The following is a 14,039-nucleotide window of genomic DNA, read 5'->3' on the forward strand; positions in this document are numbered from 1 at the left end:
TCCACATAATTCCCACCATTCATACATTCATTTTGAATCACTCTATAAAACAAAAAATTACATAAGTAAATTAAATCATTCAATTACGCCATTTAGTATATTTTAACCTAGTAAGGCACAGAGTGGGAGTTTAACTTTGGTGTAAATAATCAGGGGAGGAAAAAAAAAGAAAAAAGAAGTGAACAATATCCCCCAGGAGTCTGTGTCACAGAACAAAAGTAGTCAAGTGATTTAAATTAAAGAAGCAACTGGGTCACATCGTAATTAATGAAGTTACTTCAAAACAAAGTGCTTAAAATTTCAGATTCTACTGAATACTGCCCTCGTAGTCAACACTTGAATTGGTGGACAGGGGCCTCTAGTGGGAAAGCAGACTAAGTGCAATGAGTGCTTCTTCTCACTCAATTTAGGTACTCACAAAACCCTCATAACAAACATGCATTAATATGCCCCAGTGCTCCTGGTCACATGTAAGTGTTGTGGGGTCCTCACCACGGTGTCTCGTCTCCCTCCATTCAACACACAGCTGCACTGGAAATAAAGAGAAACTTTATTCAAACTTAAGGAAAACCAATATAACAAAATCCAACCATCTAGTTTAACCAACCAGAAGTCAAACACAGTATCTAAATATGTACAGAAATAAAGCAACACAGGAACAGAAATATGTAAAGCAGATCAAATCAAACAGAACAATCTAAATCAAAGGACAAGGCAGGGAGAAATATACCAACAGCAGGCAAACAACAAAGCAGCAGAACAGAAGAACAAAACGGCAGGTGAGCTACCTCCAAACGGAAGCAACCACCATAAGGGAACAGCAAGGGAGAGATGAATTAAAGCCAGGTGCAAGCCTTTTACAACCATTCTGCTAAGGAGTCTTTGCATTTAAAAGTGCACTTTACTACAATTTACCTCAGGGTTTTCATTCGCTGGCCTGATGTTTGACAGCCACTGTACAGGCCTAAACTTCTCACAGCCGTACGGTACTGCTCCCATAGTGTAGGTTTTTCCTTGATAGTCCAGAGATAAGATCCACATCACAGGGTTGCAGTCCTACACACTTCTCTGTGCTTCTATTAGAACAGTGTAGGTGAGTGATGTGTCTCTCACTCACCTACATACATCTATCAATCAACAATTTTAAAAATGGGCATTCTAATGTTATTTAAAACTAAAACAAATAACAATGGAATAGAAGTGCTGAAAATACAAAATAAACACAATGGAATAGAAGTGCTGAAAATACAATTATATGTGCACCATTAAATAACATACTAATGAGCTTTTAGCCTAGACACAAAAATCATGAATCTGATTAATCAGATTTCATTTTTAACATATTCTATATGTGCCATCCATTACTGCTAATTATAGGTGAGACTGGATGTTAAAAAATGGCTGGTTTAAACTCGTCCTGTGTGTTTAGCTGACCCCATAACCGTAATGCATTCAGTACTCCAAGTATTTCAAGCTCGTTGATGACATCTGGTGTCAGCTTGAATCTTGACTCTACAACTGCAAACCAGAATTGAACTATGAACATTTTCAATACATTGGACAAAACGTTTTACAGCTTCATTAAATTTCGGTTGGCCATAATGATCGATTATTTTAACGGAAGTGCGTAGATCATTTTACTGTCCCTCTAACGAACTCACCACTGAAACGCACTATGAACCCTAACCAATGATTCGTGTATTTTGAGACTTCGACTCGGATGCAGAAGTAGTGATGTTGCGACTGGAGCTTCTGACGCCATTGGTCACGTGGCTTTAGCCAAACGAATCAAGCCTCTACAACTGCTGCCTCTGAAGATGTTTTTTTTTTTAAGTTACGCAGGACCTTCAACTTTGACCATAACCCCGTGACAATTAATAGATGGCTGGACGACCGATATCGATTGCTTTTGTTATAATTAACAGTTTAACATAGCTCACAAGTCAATATTATATAGGATCAACCAAGGAGAGCAAATGTTTACAGATATCAATGGTTACCTAATTACTTATTATGTATGGGTATGGTAGTGGGTAACGTGCTATGATCTGCAGCCTAGGACTGAATCTTAACTATTTTTGGCAAATTACATTTAAAATAGGGCAGTTGGAATAGTATAGTGGTAGAGTAGGTGGATAAATGCAACGTATCAGATATTAAATACAAGTTTAGATTAATGCTACATATTTAACCAGTAAATATCAGGCAATATCACGGCTGCCTCTCGTTGGGGTCCTGAGTGTAAAAGACGCGGAAGTTGCACGGACGGAAGCTGTGCTGTCAGCGAAGGGAGGAAAATTATTCCAAAATTTGTGACCGTCAGCGGTCGGTTGTAGCGCCGAGCTTCTTTTGACAATTTCTGCTTACTTCGACACTCCCACGCCGCTGCGATGATCCTCTTAGAAATTAATAACCGTATTATAGAAGAAACGCTGACGCTCAAGTTCGAAGGAGCATCAAACGGGTGAGAAAACATCTGGCTAGCGCTGCTAACGCCACTTAGCTTAATGTTTAGCAATACTTCAAAATAACGCCCGCTTTTGACAAAGCACTTGACGCATTTGCACCACGTTGCTGTGTGATGTTTGCAGGTAGAAAAAACCCCCACCTCAGACCAAAACATGTTCGCAATGCCCGCTTTGGCTTAAAGCTGGGGTGTGTCAGTCCTCGGGCCACTGTGCCAAAATGTCACCACAGAGAACCAATTTCCCCGTTGTGATTGAAACTGTAGTAAAACTATTTGTTGGCAAATACATCATTGTGTTCTCACGATCGCGATGTTCAGTTCACGGGGTTTGTAATTAGCGGCCATTATGTTATGAACCAATGTAATATTATTCATTTGCTCCGACTTAAATTCAACGTTTTACTGCTTGAAAGGTCTGTCACACAGCTACGTCTGTCAATAAAAAAACGGAAATTCCAGAACATGATTTCATTCCTCAAAATGAGGTTTTTATGTGCATTGCACACCCATCTGGGCGGCGACGATGGTCCCTCTCTCTTCCGCATTCCCGTAGTCATGCTGAATCAAGTCTGAGCAGACTGAGGCTGTGTAAAAGACCAGATTCTGGTTCAAATCTTGGGTTGCAGTTGAAAGTGTTTTTACTTGTAAATACGGACGTCCCCAGATGTGGGATTTTCATTTTATTTTGGCAAATGCCAAGTTTTATCTTTCAAGCACCATTGATTTGCAAATCACACCTCTTGAGTATAACATGATAAAAAGAAAATAGGTAAATTATTAAAAAAAAGTTTAAATGGAAAATTAAATGAATACAAATTCATAATGCATAATATTCCATAATGCATTTTTTTTGTCAACAAACTGTGCCAAAGTACATGCAGCTAATTCTTTGTGCTATTTTGATAGCCTGGGAGTTTCAATATGCAGTTTCATTTTATAAAACGTGTCCTCTTTCTACATTTTCACCTTTTTTTTTCTTTTTGCAGAAACAAACCAGAAGCTGTTGATGTGACATTTGCAGGTGAGATACAATTACGTGTTCTGCTGCTCTCTTCTACATCACTCTGATCACATTCCTTTTTGTCTGATGACAAAACTGCTCTACTTATTAGAAAACAATTTATAAATAATAAGGTATTTGTTTTTGCATTGACGTTGCTTTCTTCGTTGCTTCCCTGATAGTGGATATGCCATGTTGATGTTAAAGAAATGAGATTTCTTTCAAGAAAGTCTAAGCATGTAAAAATACCCCAAAATGTATTATTATAAATGAATCTTCTGTAATCAGGTTCTTTGTTAGACAGTATACCAATGAAACAATTTTTCTACACATTTGATCATGCTTCCAAACTTTACATAACATTGATTTCAACACAAAAGAGAAGTCTTCTTTTGCAACATTGCTGTTGGCCTCATACTATCTTGTCTGATGGAATCTCACTGTTGGGTTCTTCTTCCTTTAATCTCACATAAATTGGCCTTGTAACGCAGCTAATGTATTCATCAAGTTTATATTATACAAAAACATTAAATGTGTTGTTTTCATTGTTGCCACTGCACTGTGGAGACTAAAAACATTACGTAAGATTGTTTGTCTTCTTTCCTTCATCAGATTTTGATGGCGTATTGTACCACATCTCTAATCCTAATGGGGACAAGACCAAGGTGATGGTTAGCATCTCCCTGAAGTTTTACAAGGAGCTCCAGGAACATGGAGCTGATGAGGTAAGACTGCCACTCACACACACTGAAAAAGAGGGGATGAAAAAAAGTAACCAAAACGAGGTATATTACTGAGTCAAATATTATATCTAAGTCAATGAAAAAGTTTACACACACTGAAGCTACCATGACAATCGCCATTTAAGGAAATAGAACAGCTGCTGAGGCTTTGAGTGGAAACAGGAAGTGAGTTTGTGTGTCTCACCTCAGTTAAGGAAGTCCTGACTCTCTGTGTGTGTGTGTGTGTGTCAGTGTGTCTCTGCGTGTGCCTGCAGATGTATGTGTTGGCAGCCCTCCAAGACCTTTCCATATTGGGAATATTTGTAAAATGTGGAATGCTATAAGTTCTGACTCCTCAACTGGATTTGCATATTCCGTACAAACAGTAAAAAAGTCTTTTCATTCCATAACTGCAGGTATTTACTATGGGTAAATGGATACCTTTCATTATTACGGTGTTGTAAAAATGACCCCATCAATTACCTCTCAAACCACCTTTTCTGACTCTGTTGCACAACACATTTGTTTACATATCTCTGTTTTGAAGAACCGGCCCTACAATCTATTGGGAAATACATTATTTATTTATTTTTTACAATCAAAACACTGGGGGTCTGTAAAACCAGCTGTCCTTTATTTTATTATAAAATTAGGGCCTGTGTGAAATTGTGCTATGCATTAATTGTATTATTGATAGTGTCTGTACAATTTGTATTAAATCTCTACAGTTTTTAAATTAAGACCACTCATTTATGTCTTTATTAAGTTGGGTAAATAGTGTGCATTTTGCTAACACTGGATTGTACTTTTTGAAAATTATAGCTGCTGAAGAGAATCTATGGGGTTTTCTTGGTCTCACCAGAAGCTGGTAAGTTACTATTTGACTTTTATTTAGACAACGTAGTCAAGCACCTCAGGTGTATGTAAAGTTTATAAAACTGGTGATCAAGTACGTCCATGAGACTTGTGATCTTAAAAACGATCTGAGGACTTAGACATAGATTCTCAGAAACCAGTCCATGTATGCAGTCTAGTTCAGACTATTCACTGTATATTCCCTGTCTTTATAAACTTTAGGTCTGTGTAAGAGTCTGACACACATGATTATTATTATTATCAATAATAATAAAGAATTTCCACCTTTAAAATGCAGCTTATTTACTCCTAAAAATGTCTTTGTGCTTCAACTTTTTCCTATCCATCAGGCTACAATGTGTCACTCCTGTATGACCTTGATGCTCTACCAGCCAACAAAGATGAGGTCGTTCATCAAGCCGGAATGCTCAAAAGAAACTGTTTCGCCTCAGTCTTTGAAAAGTACTTCAAGTTCCAGGAGGAAGGAAAAGAAGGGGAAAGTAGGGCCGTTGTCCACTACAGAGAGGATGAAACCATGTATGTATGATGGAGAGTTTTTGATTATTTGTCTAGAAGCAGAAGGAATTGTATTGCCTAACAGGTCAATTATTTTAAATGTCTTATGTAGAGACAGAAATTTATACTTTTCAATGGTAGAAAAGGCAGGCGACGGCCTATAACCAGTTCAAACCATAGGTTTGAGCAACTACAAATCTCTTCCAGCTCTTGCAACAACACTATTGAGAGCAATAGTAAAAGTGTGTTAAACCACATGCTGTGGCAACTGTGATGCTTCAATGCATTCTTGTCTTAAAGAAAAAACACTGCAGGACTAATACTGTTCAATGACAGGTCATTAATCTGATTATAATACAGTATTACAAAGGCAGCATATTAGACAAGTTAATAAAAATGCTTGGCACTGAATATAGTAATGTAGTAATTTAGCATTTTAATTTTATATATGCTTGTTCAGCATTTAATGCTTTATTTTTTATTTACATTTGCATTTTCAAGGTATTATCCCATTTTAAGATGTATATAATTTATAATATCGTATGCTAAATTAAACTAAAAATAATTTAAGAAATATTGTGTTTTTAATCACCATACAGTATTTATTATTCAGGTGATCCAGTTACATAACGTTTCAACGTTTAAAGGGTTTAAAGGTGTATAGGAAGGTAAGATTTTTGTTCAGCTGAGAAAGGTCTGACAGTTTTTCTCACTTGATTTGTCTCCTTTGTCAGGTATGTGGAGGCCAAGAAAGACAGAGTAACTGTGGTTTTCAGCACGGTGTTCAAGGATGATGATGATGTCATCATTGGCAAAGTCTTTATGCAGGTTTGTGAGGCGAACATAATGGGGCCTATTTTTTGTTGTTGTTTGCTTTGCTGTGAGTTTCTTTTAAAGTAGAATCTAAAAGTATTATGGTACAGGGCAAGACCTGAACTCTGACCTCCACCGAGGCAACAGCACCCATCAGTCCTATACAGTTTACACTTCATGTGTTAATCTGCAATGATCCCGTCTCAATAATTCCTTTTGTTCATGGCAATCACACCACTGAATCTGCAGTTTGCCTCTAAATGTATCACATTTTACTAATACAAACTGCCATACTTTCTACTGCAGACAATTAGCATCAGGTAAAAAATGTATCTTTGCACAAGAAGTAGAACTACAGAAATGACACAATGGCAGTAAGGTCCAATTCCAAAGCAAGACTTCCACTGTTGTCTGTATAGGAGTTTAAAGAGGGTCGGCGAGCCAGCCACACAGCCCCGCAGGTGCTGTTCAGCCACCGTGAGCCTCCACTAGAGCTTAAGGACACAGATGCTGCCGTCGGTGACAACATTGGATACATCACCTTTGGTAAGCACAATGCTGTGTGGAATCAGTCTTCCTTACAGCCAATATAACTAACATTAAAATTGTTCTGGTTATTTTGAGAGTGTGACTTTGTTGTTTTTTTGTTTTCACAGTTCTCTTCCCACGCCACACCAATGCCAATGCCAGAGACAATACCATAAATCTCATCCACACCTTCAGGGACTACCTGCACTACCACATAAAGTGCTCTAAGGTTGGTTTCAACATTTCTGCTGTTAGAAAAAAAGTTTTTCATAAGGTACAAGTAAACAAATAACACCCTGCGCCAGCTCAGATATTTTAATATACCGCGTTTTATTTAAACTCTTGTTTTTATATACTCCTGAAAGTGAAAGAATACAGTTGTTCAACATTGTTGTTTTAAATCATTTAAAAAATAATTGAAAAAATATTTCCATCAGTAATTTTTGTTTTTATCAATTACTAGAGATTTCAGACAACCCCAAGGTTGAAAATGACTGACTTAGACACTGGTTGTACTGAAGACTGTTGAGTCTCCTTTAAATACAGGTTGAAGAAAAGAAGGTGGTCCAGTTGTCAAACATTCTTTACAATAGATCCCCAGTTAAAGAAAAAATTAAGAAACTATAGGAGACCTTGTTCTTCATCCCTTATTAGTCATACATTTTTCTGTTGCTAGAAGCTTTTGTGTACACATGACACATGGGCTCATGCTTTAAATGCCTCTGTTAATGGACTTGTCAACACTGTAAACAATAATCAGAGGTGTTTGCTTTGCGTAACTTATATTGGTGTTGGCATTTAGCCCTTGTCTTGTTTGCAGGTTTCTGCTGCTCAGACGGCAAATAATTGAGAATGAATGTTGAATGTTTCATGGTCAGACATGAGGGAGTCTGCGTTGGCGTCACTATAGCCAAACCCTGTGTTTAAGAGTATGCACGGGACAAACAAACTCAAGTGACAAATATGAATACTTCATTCCTGTTCATGTCTTTCCCACAGGCCTACATTCATACACGCATGAGGGCCAAGACATCAGATTTTCTTACGGGCTCGACCTGATGCTGAGAAGAAGGAAATGAAGACCATTTCGTAAGTAAACTCTGGTTCCCTTTCATTGGCAGGGATCTCTCCTGTTTCTTTGGTAAAGGGGGGTGGAGGGGTAACCAGAAAGAGAGAACATGCATGAGGAAAAAAGTGGAAAAAAGCCAGCTGATAAATTCTCCATGACCAGAGATGGAAATCCCTCCTTTTGAATCAGCACATTCATTACACAAACAAACAATAGAGCACCTCCTTATTTATGTTGACTTTCTCTGTGTTTTAAATGGTTCACCAGTGATTCAGTTTTCCTAATCATAATGCATGGTCAGCTGCATTATCCACTAAAGGCAAACCACAGCGGTGGACTTGAAGCCAACCAAGTCCAACATATTAAGGTGGACCACAGTTAGCTTGTTTTATGCAACCCAGAGTTCAGATGAACTTTCACAAGAATGTGGAATACACAGGGGAATAAACCCTGGTTTGTTTTAAGCTGAACAAACATCTGAGTATAAAAGAACTAGAGCTTCACACAACTCTATAATTCTATCTACCAATATAAAAACACAGGACCAGCATCAGCTCCAATATTTGCTGACGTGATTTGATTTTGATTAAATTTACAGCTTTTACAAAATCCCTATTTCCGGTACTATAACTCGCACATGTAAATCTTTACATGTAGCCATATTTTAAAAAGAGCCTGGACGATGTTATTCCTTGGCCCAGTGGTCTGTTCTACCCCCAGCCCTGAAACAGGTGGGAAACATGGTGTGACAATGGAGTCTTTGTTCTGCAGGGAAATACCAGTCCCACACACATATGAGTCATGTGTTTAGCTGCAAGGTTTGCAGACGTGTGATGTAACCTAAACATGTACGAGTCAGACTTTAATTTGTTTGACGAAGACGAGATACACTGTTCCAAATCAAGATTGTTTACCAAGGGTTATGGTGGAGGAATTTTCTTAACAGCATGAGTGCAGGTGCACAGATAATTAAACAAAAGGTTGTGTGTTAAGAGTTGACAAAGGTCTTGTAGTAGATGAGAACAGTCTTGTAAAATGTTAAACTTGAGTTTATCACTAACTTAACACAAAGACTGCAAACATCATGTCTGATATAACCCTGTTTGATTTGTCTTTTTCAGAGGAAAGACCTTTTCCCGTTAAGGCTGATCTTGCGTAGAGAATTCCAAACTCATGGACTGGCTCTCATTGTGACTCGACATCACAGTGGACACGACCACCTCGCATCTTAAAAAATACACCTGTCCAGCTCCACATGTGTGTCCATTGTTTTTTCATGGGGGGTGGTGTTCTGGGGGGATTTCAAAAAGCCCTGGTTTGAAAAAAGTTGAACAAAATTGACACTTTTGCTTTGCGTAGTTAAAGAGATAATTGTAAATGCCTTATATAAATATATGTATGGAAAAGAACATTTTTGATATGTCTTTTACTGAATTCTATACGAAAGCTGAATTTAGTCCTTAATTCTCTGTGCTTTTGTCATCTGTTCAATGGTCATTTAAAAAAAAATAAAATAAAACCTTTCTTCCACTAAAACTCATCTTGACTTCTCGTAGATGTTTTTACTGCGTCTATCAACGTTATTTTGGACAAACATAAGTCCACTTGCAGCTGACATTCATTTCTATTAAGTGTTTGTTAACATTTTCCTTTTTTAGGATTTACTTAGCTTTACATTTTGCTGGTATTTCATGCTTAAATGACTTTAGATAAGGTAAAAAAAAAAAAAAAACGAAGAATACTAAAGTATTTTTAAAGTGGGTACATCCATGGAGGAGGGGTGGTGCTGGACAGCAAGGAAAACTGTAAAGGATATGTTCACCTGGCAGAGACAGCTGAATGGGATCCACAGGAAGTTAGGCTGACTAAATGATAGAGATGTAAATGTAGAAGTTTGGGACCAGAGGTGAAAAGAAAATAAATAAAAAGTTACAGAAGGAAAATAGGCCTTTAAAGAAAGGTGAGGAGGAAAAAACAAAGTAGGATGACTGATGATTTTGAATATGTATAAAAGTCTTAAAGCTGAACACCACATAGTGTATGCGGAGAATTTGGCGTGTGAAAAACACTGGCAATATATACTTTACCTTCAGGTTTACTCTACATAGTCATAGTCAATACACGTTAATATTTGGACAAACTGCAGGAGCTTAAAATACCATCTCATGCAGTAGGGGCTTCAGACGTGTCAGACCAGCAAAACTGAGCACAAAGCAGTGAATAAGTCTACAGTTGTGAAGCTGACTGATACATTATTGTCAAATGGATTGTGAGGGACTGGGGGCCAATTCATATTAAGGACGAAGGCGTTTTGAAAGGAACTCTTCACACGTTCTACAAGCCACTGTCAAGATACACAGTAATGACTAAAATCCACAAACTCTAAACCAAAATTACCACACTGTAGGATTTGAGTTATACTTTTGTGAAATGAGTATCTGGATGTTGAACCAACTGTTTTCTGCTCTACTTTGGACTTACTACTTAATATAAAAAACAACAACAATAAAAACAGGGATACTCAGTGAGTGTAGACTTCAGTTTATTTTAGAGTAGTCGATGACAACTAATATGTAGGATTCACATTAGTATGAAGTACATAAACTGACATCAAACTGCAGGAGGTCCATTCAGAAGGCCTCAGAATACGGTAGTAAAGATCTATATTTATTGAGAAAACATTTTATCATTCTTGCTTTTTATCTTCATCTGATTCAGAGGAGGAAGAAGAAGATGATGATGAGGAGGAGGAGGAGGACGACGAGTTCTTTTTAGACTTTTTTTGTTTCTTATCAGTGGAGCTGTCGATTGCATTTGGAGGTGCAGCGTTTACAGCAACCTCTTCAGGCTTGATGACATCACCTTCCTCCACTAACTCCTTCTGAAAGACAGATTTGTTAGTTGGGCTGCTTTCTTGTTTTATAGGTGCTTCTTCTTTTGTTTTCTCCTGTTGTTCTGCAAGTGGGAAAATGAAAAAGAAATGTACAGGTTTTAAACATATAATTGTGTTCAAAAGTTTTCACTTGTCCCTTTATTGTGTGCAGCACGAATTGACAAAAACAGGAGGTCCCTGTGTTTTTTTATAATGAATTTGAATTCCTCTCAGATCTGTAACTTACCACATAGTACAGCATCCTCTATAGCAAACTCCAAGCTGTACATGAAAAAGACAGGAGTGAACGTGTAAGTTTTTTATTGTATTATTGTATTTGATATTCAAATGGGTCCAGTGACGATGGTAAGAAGAGTGTCTACTGCTGTATGTCCCAGAACTGGACGGAACAACATTAGTTTTCTTTTTAATTATTGTTACACTGTTCAGGAAGTCTGTACCAAACAAGTAGCCCCTTGTGTTACTTAGTATTCTTGAAGTAGCTCTCAGTTTGAAAGAGGTTGGTGACCCCTGGTCTACAGCCTACCTACAGTGTTTAATAATGTGGTACCTGATTGCCATCATTTTGCCACATACTTGTGGAAAAACACCACTTGTTCTCATACAACTGTTGCACAGGTACAACTCCACTGATTTATTATTGCAGACCAACAATTGCGCAGTGAATGCTAGAGGTACACCTGGGAATGTGTACAACCCAGCAGTAAATGCCCTGCTGCTGGCCCTCTTGATGACAGGTCTGGCTGATTACAGACCTGAGGCCTACTGTTCTGGGCTGTAAACCTCAAACAACACTGTTGCCAAACATGACTGTTGCAACTTACCTATTTATTTATCATATTAGTGCTTTAATAACATCAGACAGATTTGAGCAACATTTCTCTTTCCCACCAGCTCCACTGTCATTGGTAAACATTTCCCCCCAGAAAGTTGACATGTTCATATGACATTAAAAATAATTCTTTGTTCGGCAAACAGATAAAATGATCTTTCCAGCCAAAAGGATGCCATTCTGGCCACTCTTACCTGTTAGAGTCAGCGGTCATTCCTTGGATCAGCTGCTGATAGTTGTCGATTTCTGACTTCAGCTTCATCTTGACACACAGCAGATCCTTGTTGGTTTCTACCTGCTGCTTCAACTGTGACTTTAACTTCTCCAGCTCATCTGATAGCTTCAGTATTGTCTTATTGAGAGGATCCAGTTGTTGGCCATTCTCTTTTTCAGTGATTAGCAGGGTTTCCTCTAGGTTCCTGATCTGGATAAAGGACAGAACATTTTGACTTATAGATGTGTTGTGTTTTGGAAGACCAAAACAGAGTCGCAGCTGCATGACAATTTTAGATGTTAGTTAAAGTGTCAGGTTTGAATGGTAATGATAGGGCTGAAGGGAATACTTGTTAAATTAAAGGCAATGTCAAAAAGTCATGTTTTTATGAGGGTATGAAGTTTGCTGTAAAAAAAGTGTCAAACATCAGCTGAAGCTCTGGGCAGAATTAATTTAAGTTGTATCTCGTTTTCAGCAGACTTCTACGTAACGGAGAAGTTTTCCATAAAATACGCAGTATTGCTTATGGTCAGTTAAGCCTCTCTAGAACACACACATCTCCTGCAATGTGGGACATGAATTTACAAATCAATAGATGAAAAGTGTGAGAGATTCGATTAGTGGTAGCTAAAATGCAGAACCTTCATACTGCATTGTTAAACATACTAACTAACTAATTGTAAAAGATTAAGATAAATGCAAAATCATGACGATGAGTTTCTTATTGTTTTTATTTACCATTAACAGTAAAGTCTGGATCCTGATCTCCAGATTTTGTTTCTGCTTCTGCAGCTCCTTACGCTCAGTCATTTCAGACTGCAAGGCTTCCACGTTTTGGGCCTCGGCCACCTGGATGTTTTCAAACTGAAGAGAAAGACCAGTGCGACATATCATGTGAACACACGATACAGAAAGGACAGCACCACAATGTGAGGAAAATATATGTCACCTTTGTCTGGTACCATTCCTCAGTTTCCTTAAGATTCTTCTGGGCTATTTTATCATAATTGCTGCGGATTTTTTGGACAATCTCGGCCAGGTTGGAATTCTTGGAATCAATTTCCACAATCACTTCAGACTCTCTGATCTTCTCCTTCAGGGCATCCACATCCTCAAAGAAGAATTATACAAATTAAAGCAATCACTTTCATAATAAATTGTTGTAGATAAAGTTATAGAGCCTCACATCCTTGTGTTCCGTCTTAAGGCGAACCAGCTCTTCCTTCACCAACTCAATCTCCTTTTTCTTCTGCTCACAATTCAGCCTGGTGTCCTCAGCGGTCTTCTTCAGATCTTCCAAGTCATGTTCTAATTCCTCACGTGCACTTTTCTCCTTGTCTGTCCTGCAAACAAGTAGAGTTCCTCAGCTAAAGTCAAATACTGTACCAATATATATAAGATTTATTTTTCCGTTGTTAATAAAAGTGGTTGTTTTTTCGTTTGAATTTCAATGAAATAAAACCCACTTGTCATTGAAGTCATCATGGGCCAGTTTGCAGTTGTCAATCTGGATTAGTAATTTGGCATTCTCCATGGTGAGGTCCTTGACCTGAATAAAAAAATCCATATCATTAGGTACATAGATCAAAATATAATTAGTGATTATTGCATTCATTTATTTAAAATTATTATAAAATCCAATTTGAAAGTACACAACAGAGTGTCAAAGGGTGGTTGTCTGAATTTGAACTTCATTTGTATTGAATTCCAAATACAGTTCATTAAAGTACAGCAATCTACAATAAACAGATATGGTAAAGTAGTCAATGTAACGCCAGCTGTTTTTATAAGCTCAGATGAGCAGTTTAAAAAAATAATAATTTGGACAGCTTTAAACATTTCAATATTTTGCCCTAAACTGATGCTATAGTAACTTATGCTCTGACCTTGTCCTTGAGTGCCTGAAGAGGTTTCTCTGTCTCATCCCAGTCGCGTTCCTCAGGTGTTCTCTTTTTGTCCAGGATGTCATCGATCTGTTTCTCCAGACTGTCGTTCTCCTCTCTCAGCTGCTTCACTCTGTCCAGATATCCGGACAGTCGGTCATTAAGCCCGCGCAATGTATGCTTGTCGTCCGCGGGAGCGGCAGCAGCGACAGCAGCGACAGGAGCAGGAGCGGTAGCTCGAGCAGAG

General features: G+C 38.0%; 2 protein-coding genes and 1 long non-coding RNA gene across 6 annotated transcripts in view; 1 reads left to right on the forward strand and 2 right to left on the reverse strand.

Moving 5' to 3' along the window:
- Positions 1-129: 129 nt before the first annotated feature.
- On the reverse strand, positions 130-1,783 carry LOC112488032 (uncharacterized). The gene is made up of 3 exons (XR_003051696.1): positions 1,662-1,783; positions 916-1,013; positions 130-531 (listed from the first exon to the last, which is right to left on the reverse strand). It is a non-coding gene; the product is annotated as an uncharacterized LOC112488032 (long non-coding RNA).
- A 454-nt stretch (positions 1,784-2,237) lies between these two features.
- Positions 2,238-9,506, forward strand: arpc2 (actin related protein 2/3 complex, subunit 2). Its single transcript, XM_008324759.3, has 10 exons — positions 2,238-2,464; positions 3,454-3,488; positions 4,080-4,192; positions 5,012-5,057; positions 5,395-5,581; positions 6,295-6,388; positions 6,793-6,919; positions 7,030-7,130; positions 7,901-7,990; positions 9,092-9,506. The coding sequence occupies exons 1-9, from the start codon at positions 2,391-2,393 to the stop codon at positions 7,958-7,960; spliced, it is 837 nt and encodes a 278-aa protein (XP_008322981.2). The 5' UTR covers positions 2,238-2,390; the 3' UTR covers positions 7,961-7,990; positions 9,092-9,506.
- Positions 9,255-14,039, reverse strand: part of LOC103389373 (keratin, type I cytoskeletal 18-like) — a 7,954-nt gene continuing 3,169 nt past the window's right edge. For 2 of the 4 annotated variants that reach the window (XM_025062167.1, XM_025062166.1), the window contains 8 exons: positions 13,796-13,993; positions 13,376-13,458; positions 13,096-13,252; positions 12,859-13,020; positions 12,648-12,773; positions 11,890-12,119; positions 11,090-11,124; positions 9,255-10,925 (listed from right to left, as the gene is read on the reverse strand). In XM_025062167.1, the coding sequence (XP_024917935.1) occupies positions 10,657-10,925; positions 11,090-11,124; positions 11,890-12,119; positions 12,648-12,773; positions 12,859-13,020; positions 13,096-13,252; positions 13,376-13,458; positions 13,796-13,993 (1,260 nt within the window). In that variant the 3' untranslated portion in view covers positions 9,255-10,656. The remainder of the gene's footprint in view (positions 10,926-11,089; positions 11,125-11,889; positions 12,120-12,647; positions 12,774-12,858; positions 13,021-13,095; positions 13,253-13,375; positions 13,459-13,795; positions 13,994-14,039) is intronic. The other 2 variants (XM_025062168.1, XM_025062169.1) reach the window with 2 other exon arrangements.

This window comes from Cynoglossus semilaevis, chromosome 14 (genome assembly GCF_000523025.1).
Source record: "Cynoglossus semilaevis isolate Cse_v1.0 chromosome 14, Cse_v1.0, whole genome shotgun sequence".
NCBI lineage: Eukaryota > Metazoa > Chordata > Actinopteri > Pleuronectiformes > Cynoglossidae > Cynoglossus > Cynoglossus semilaevis.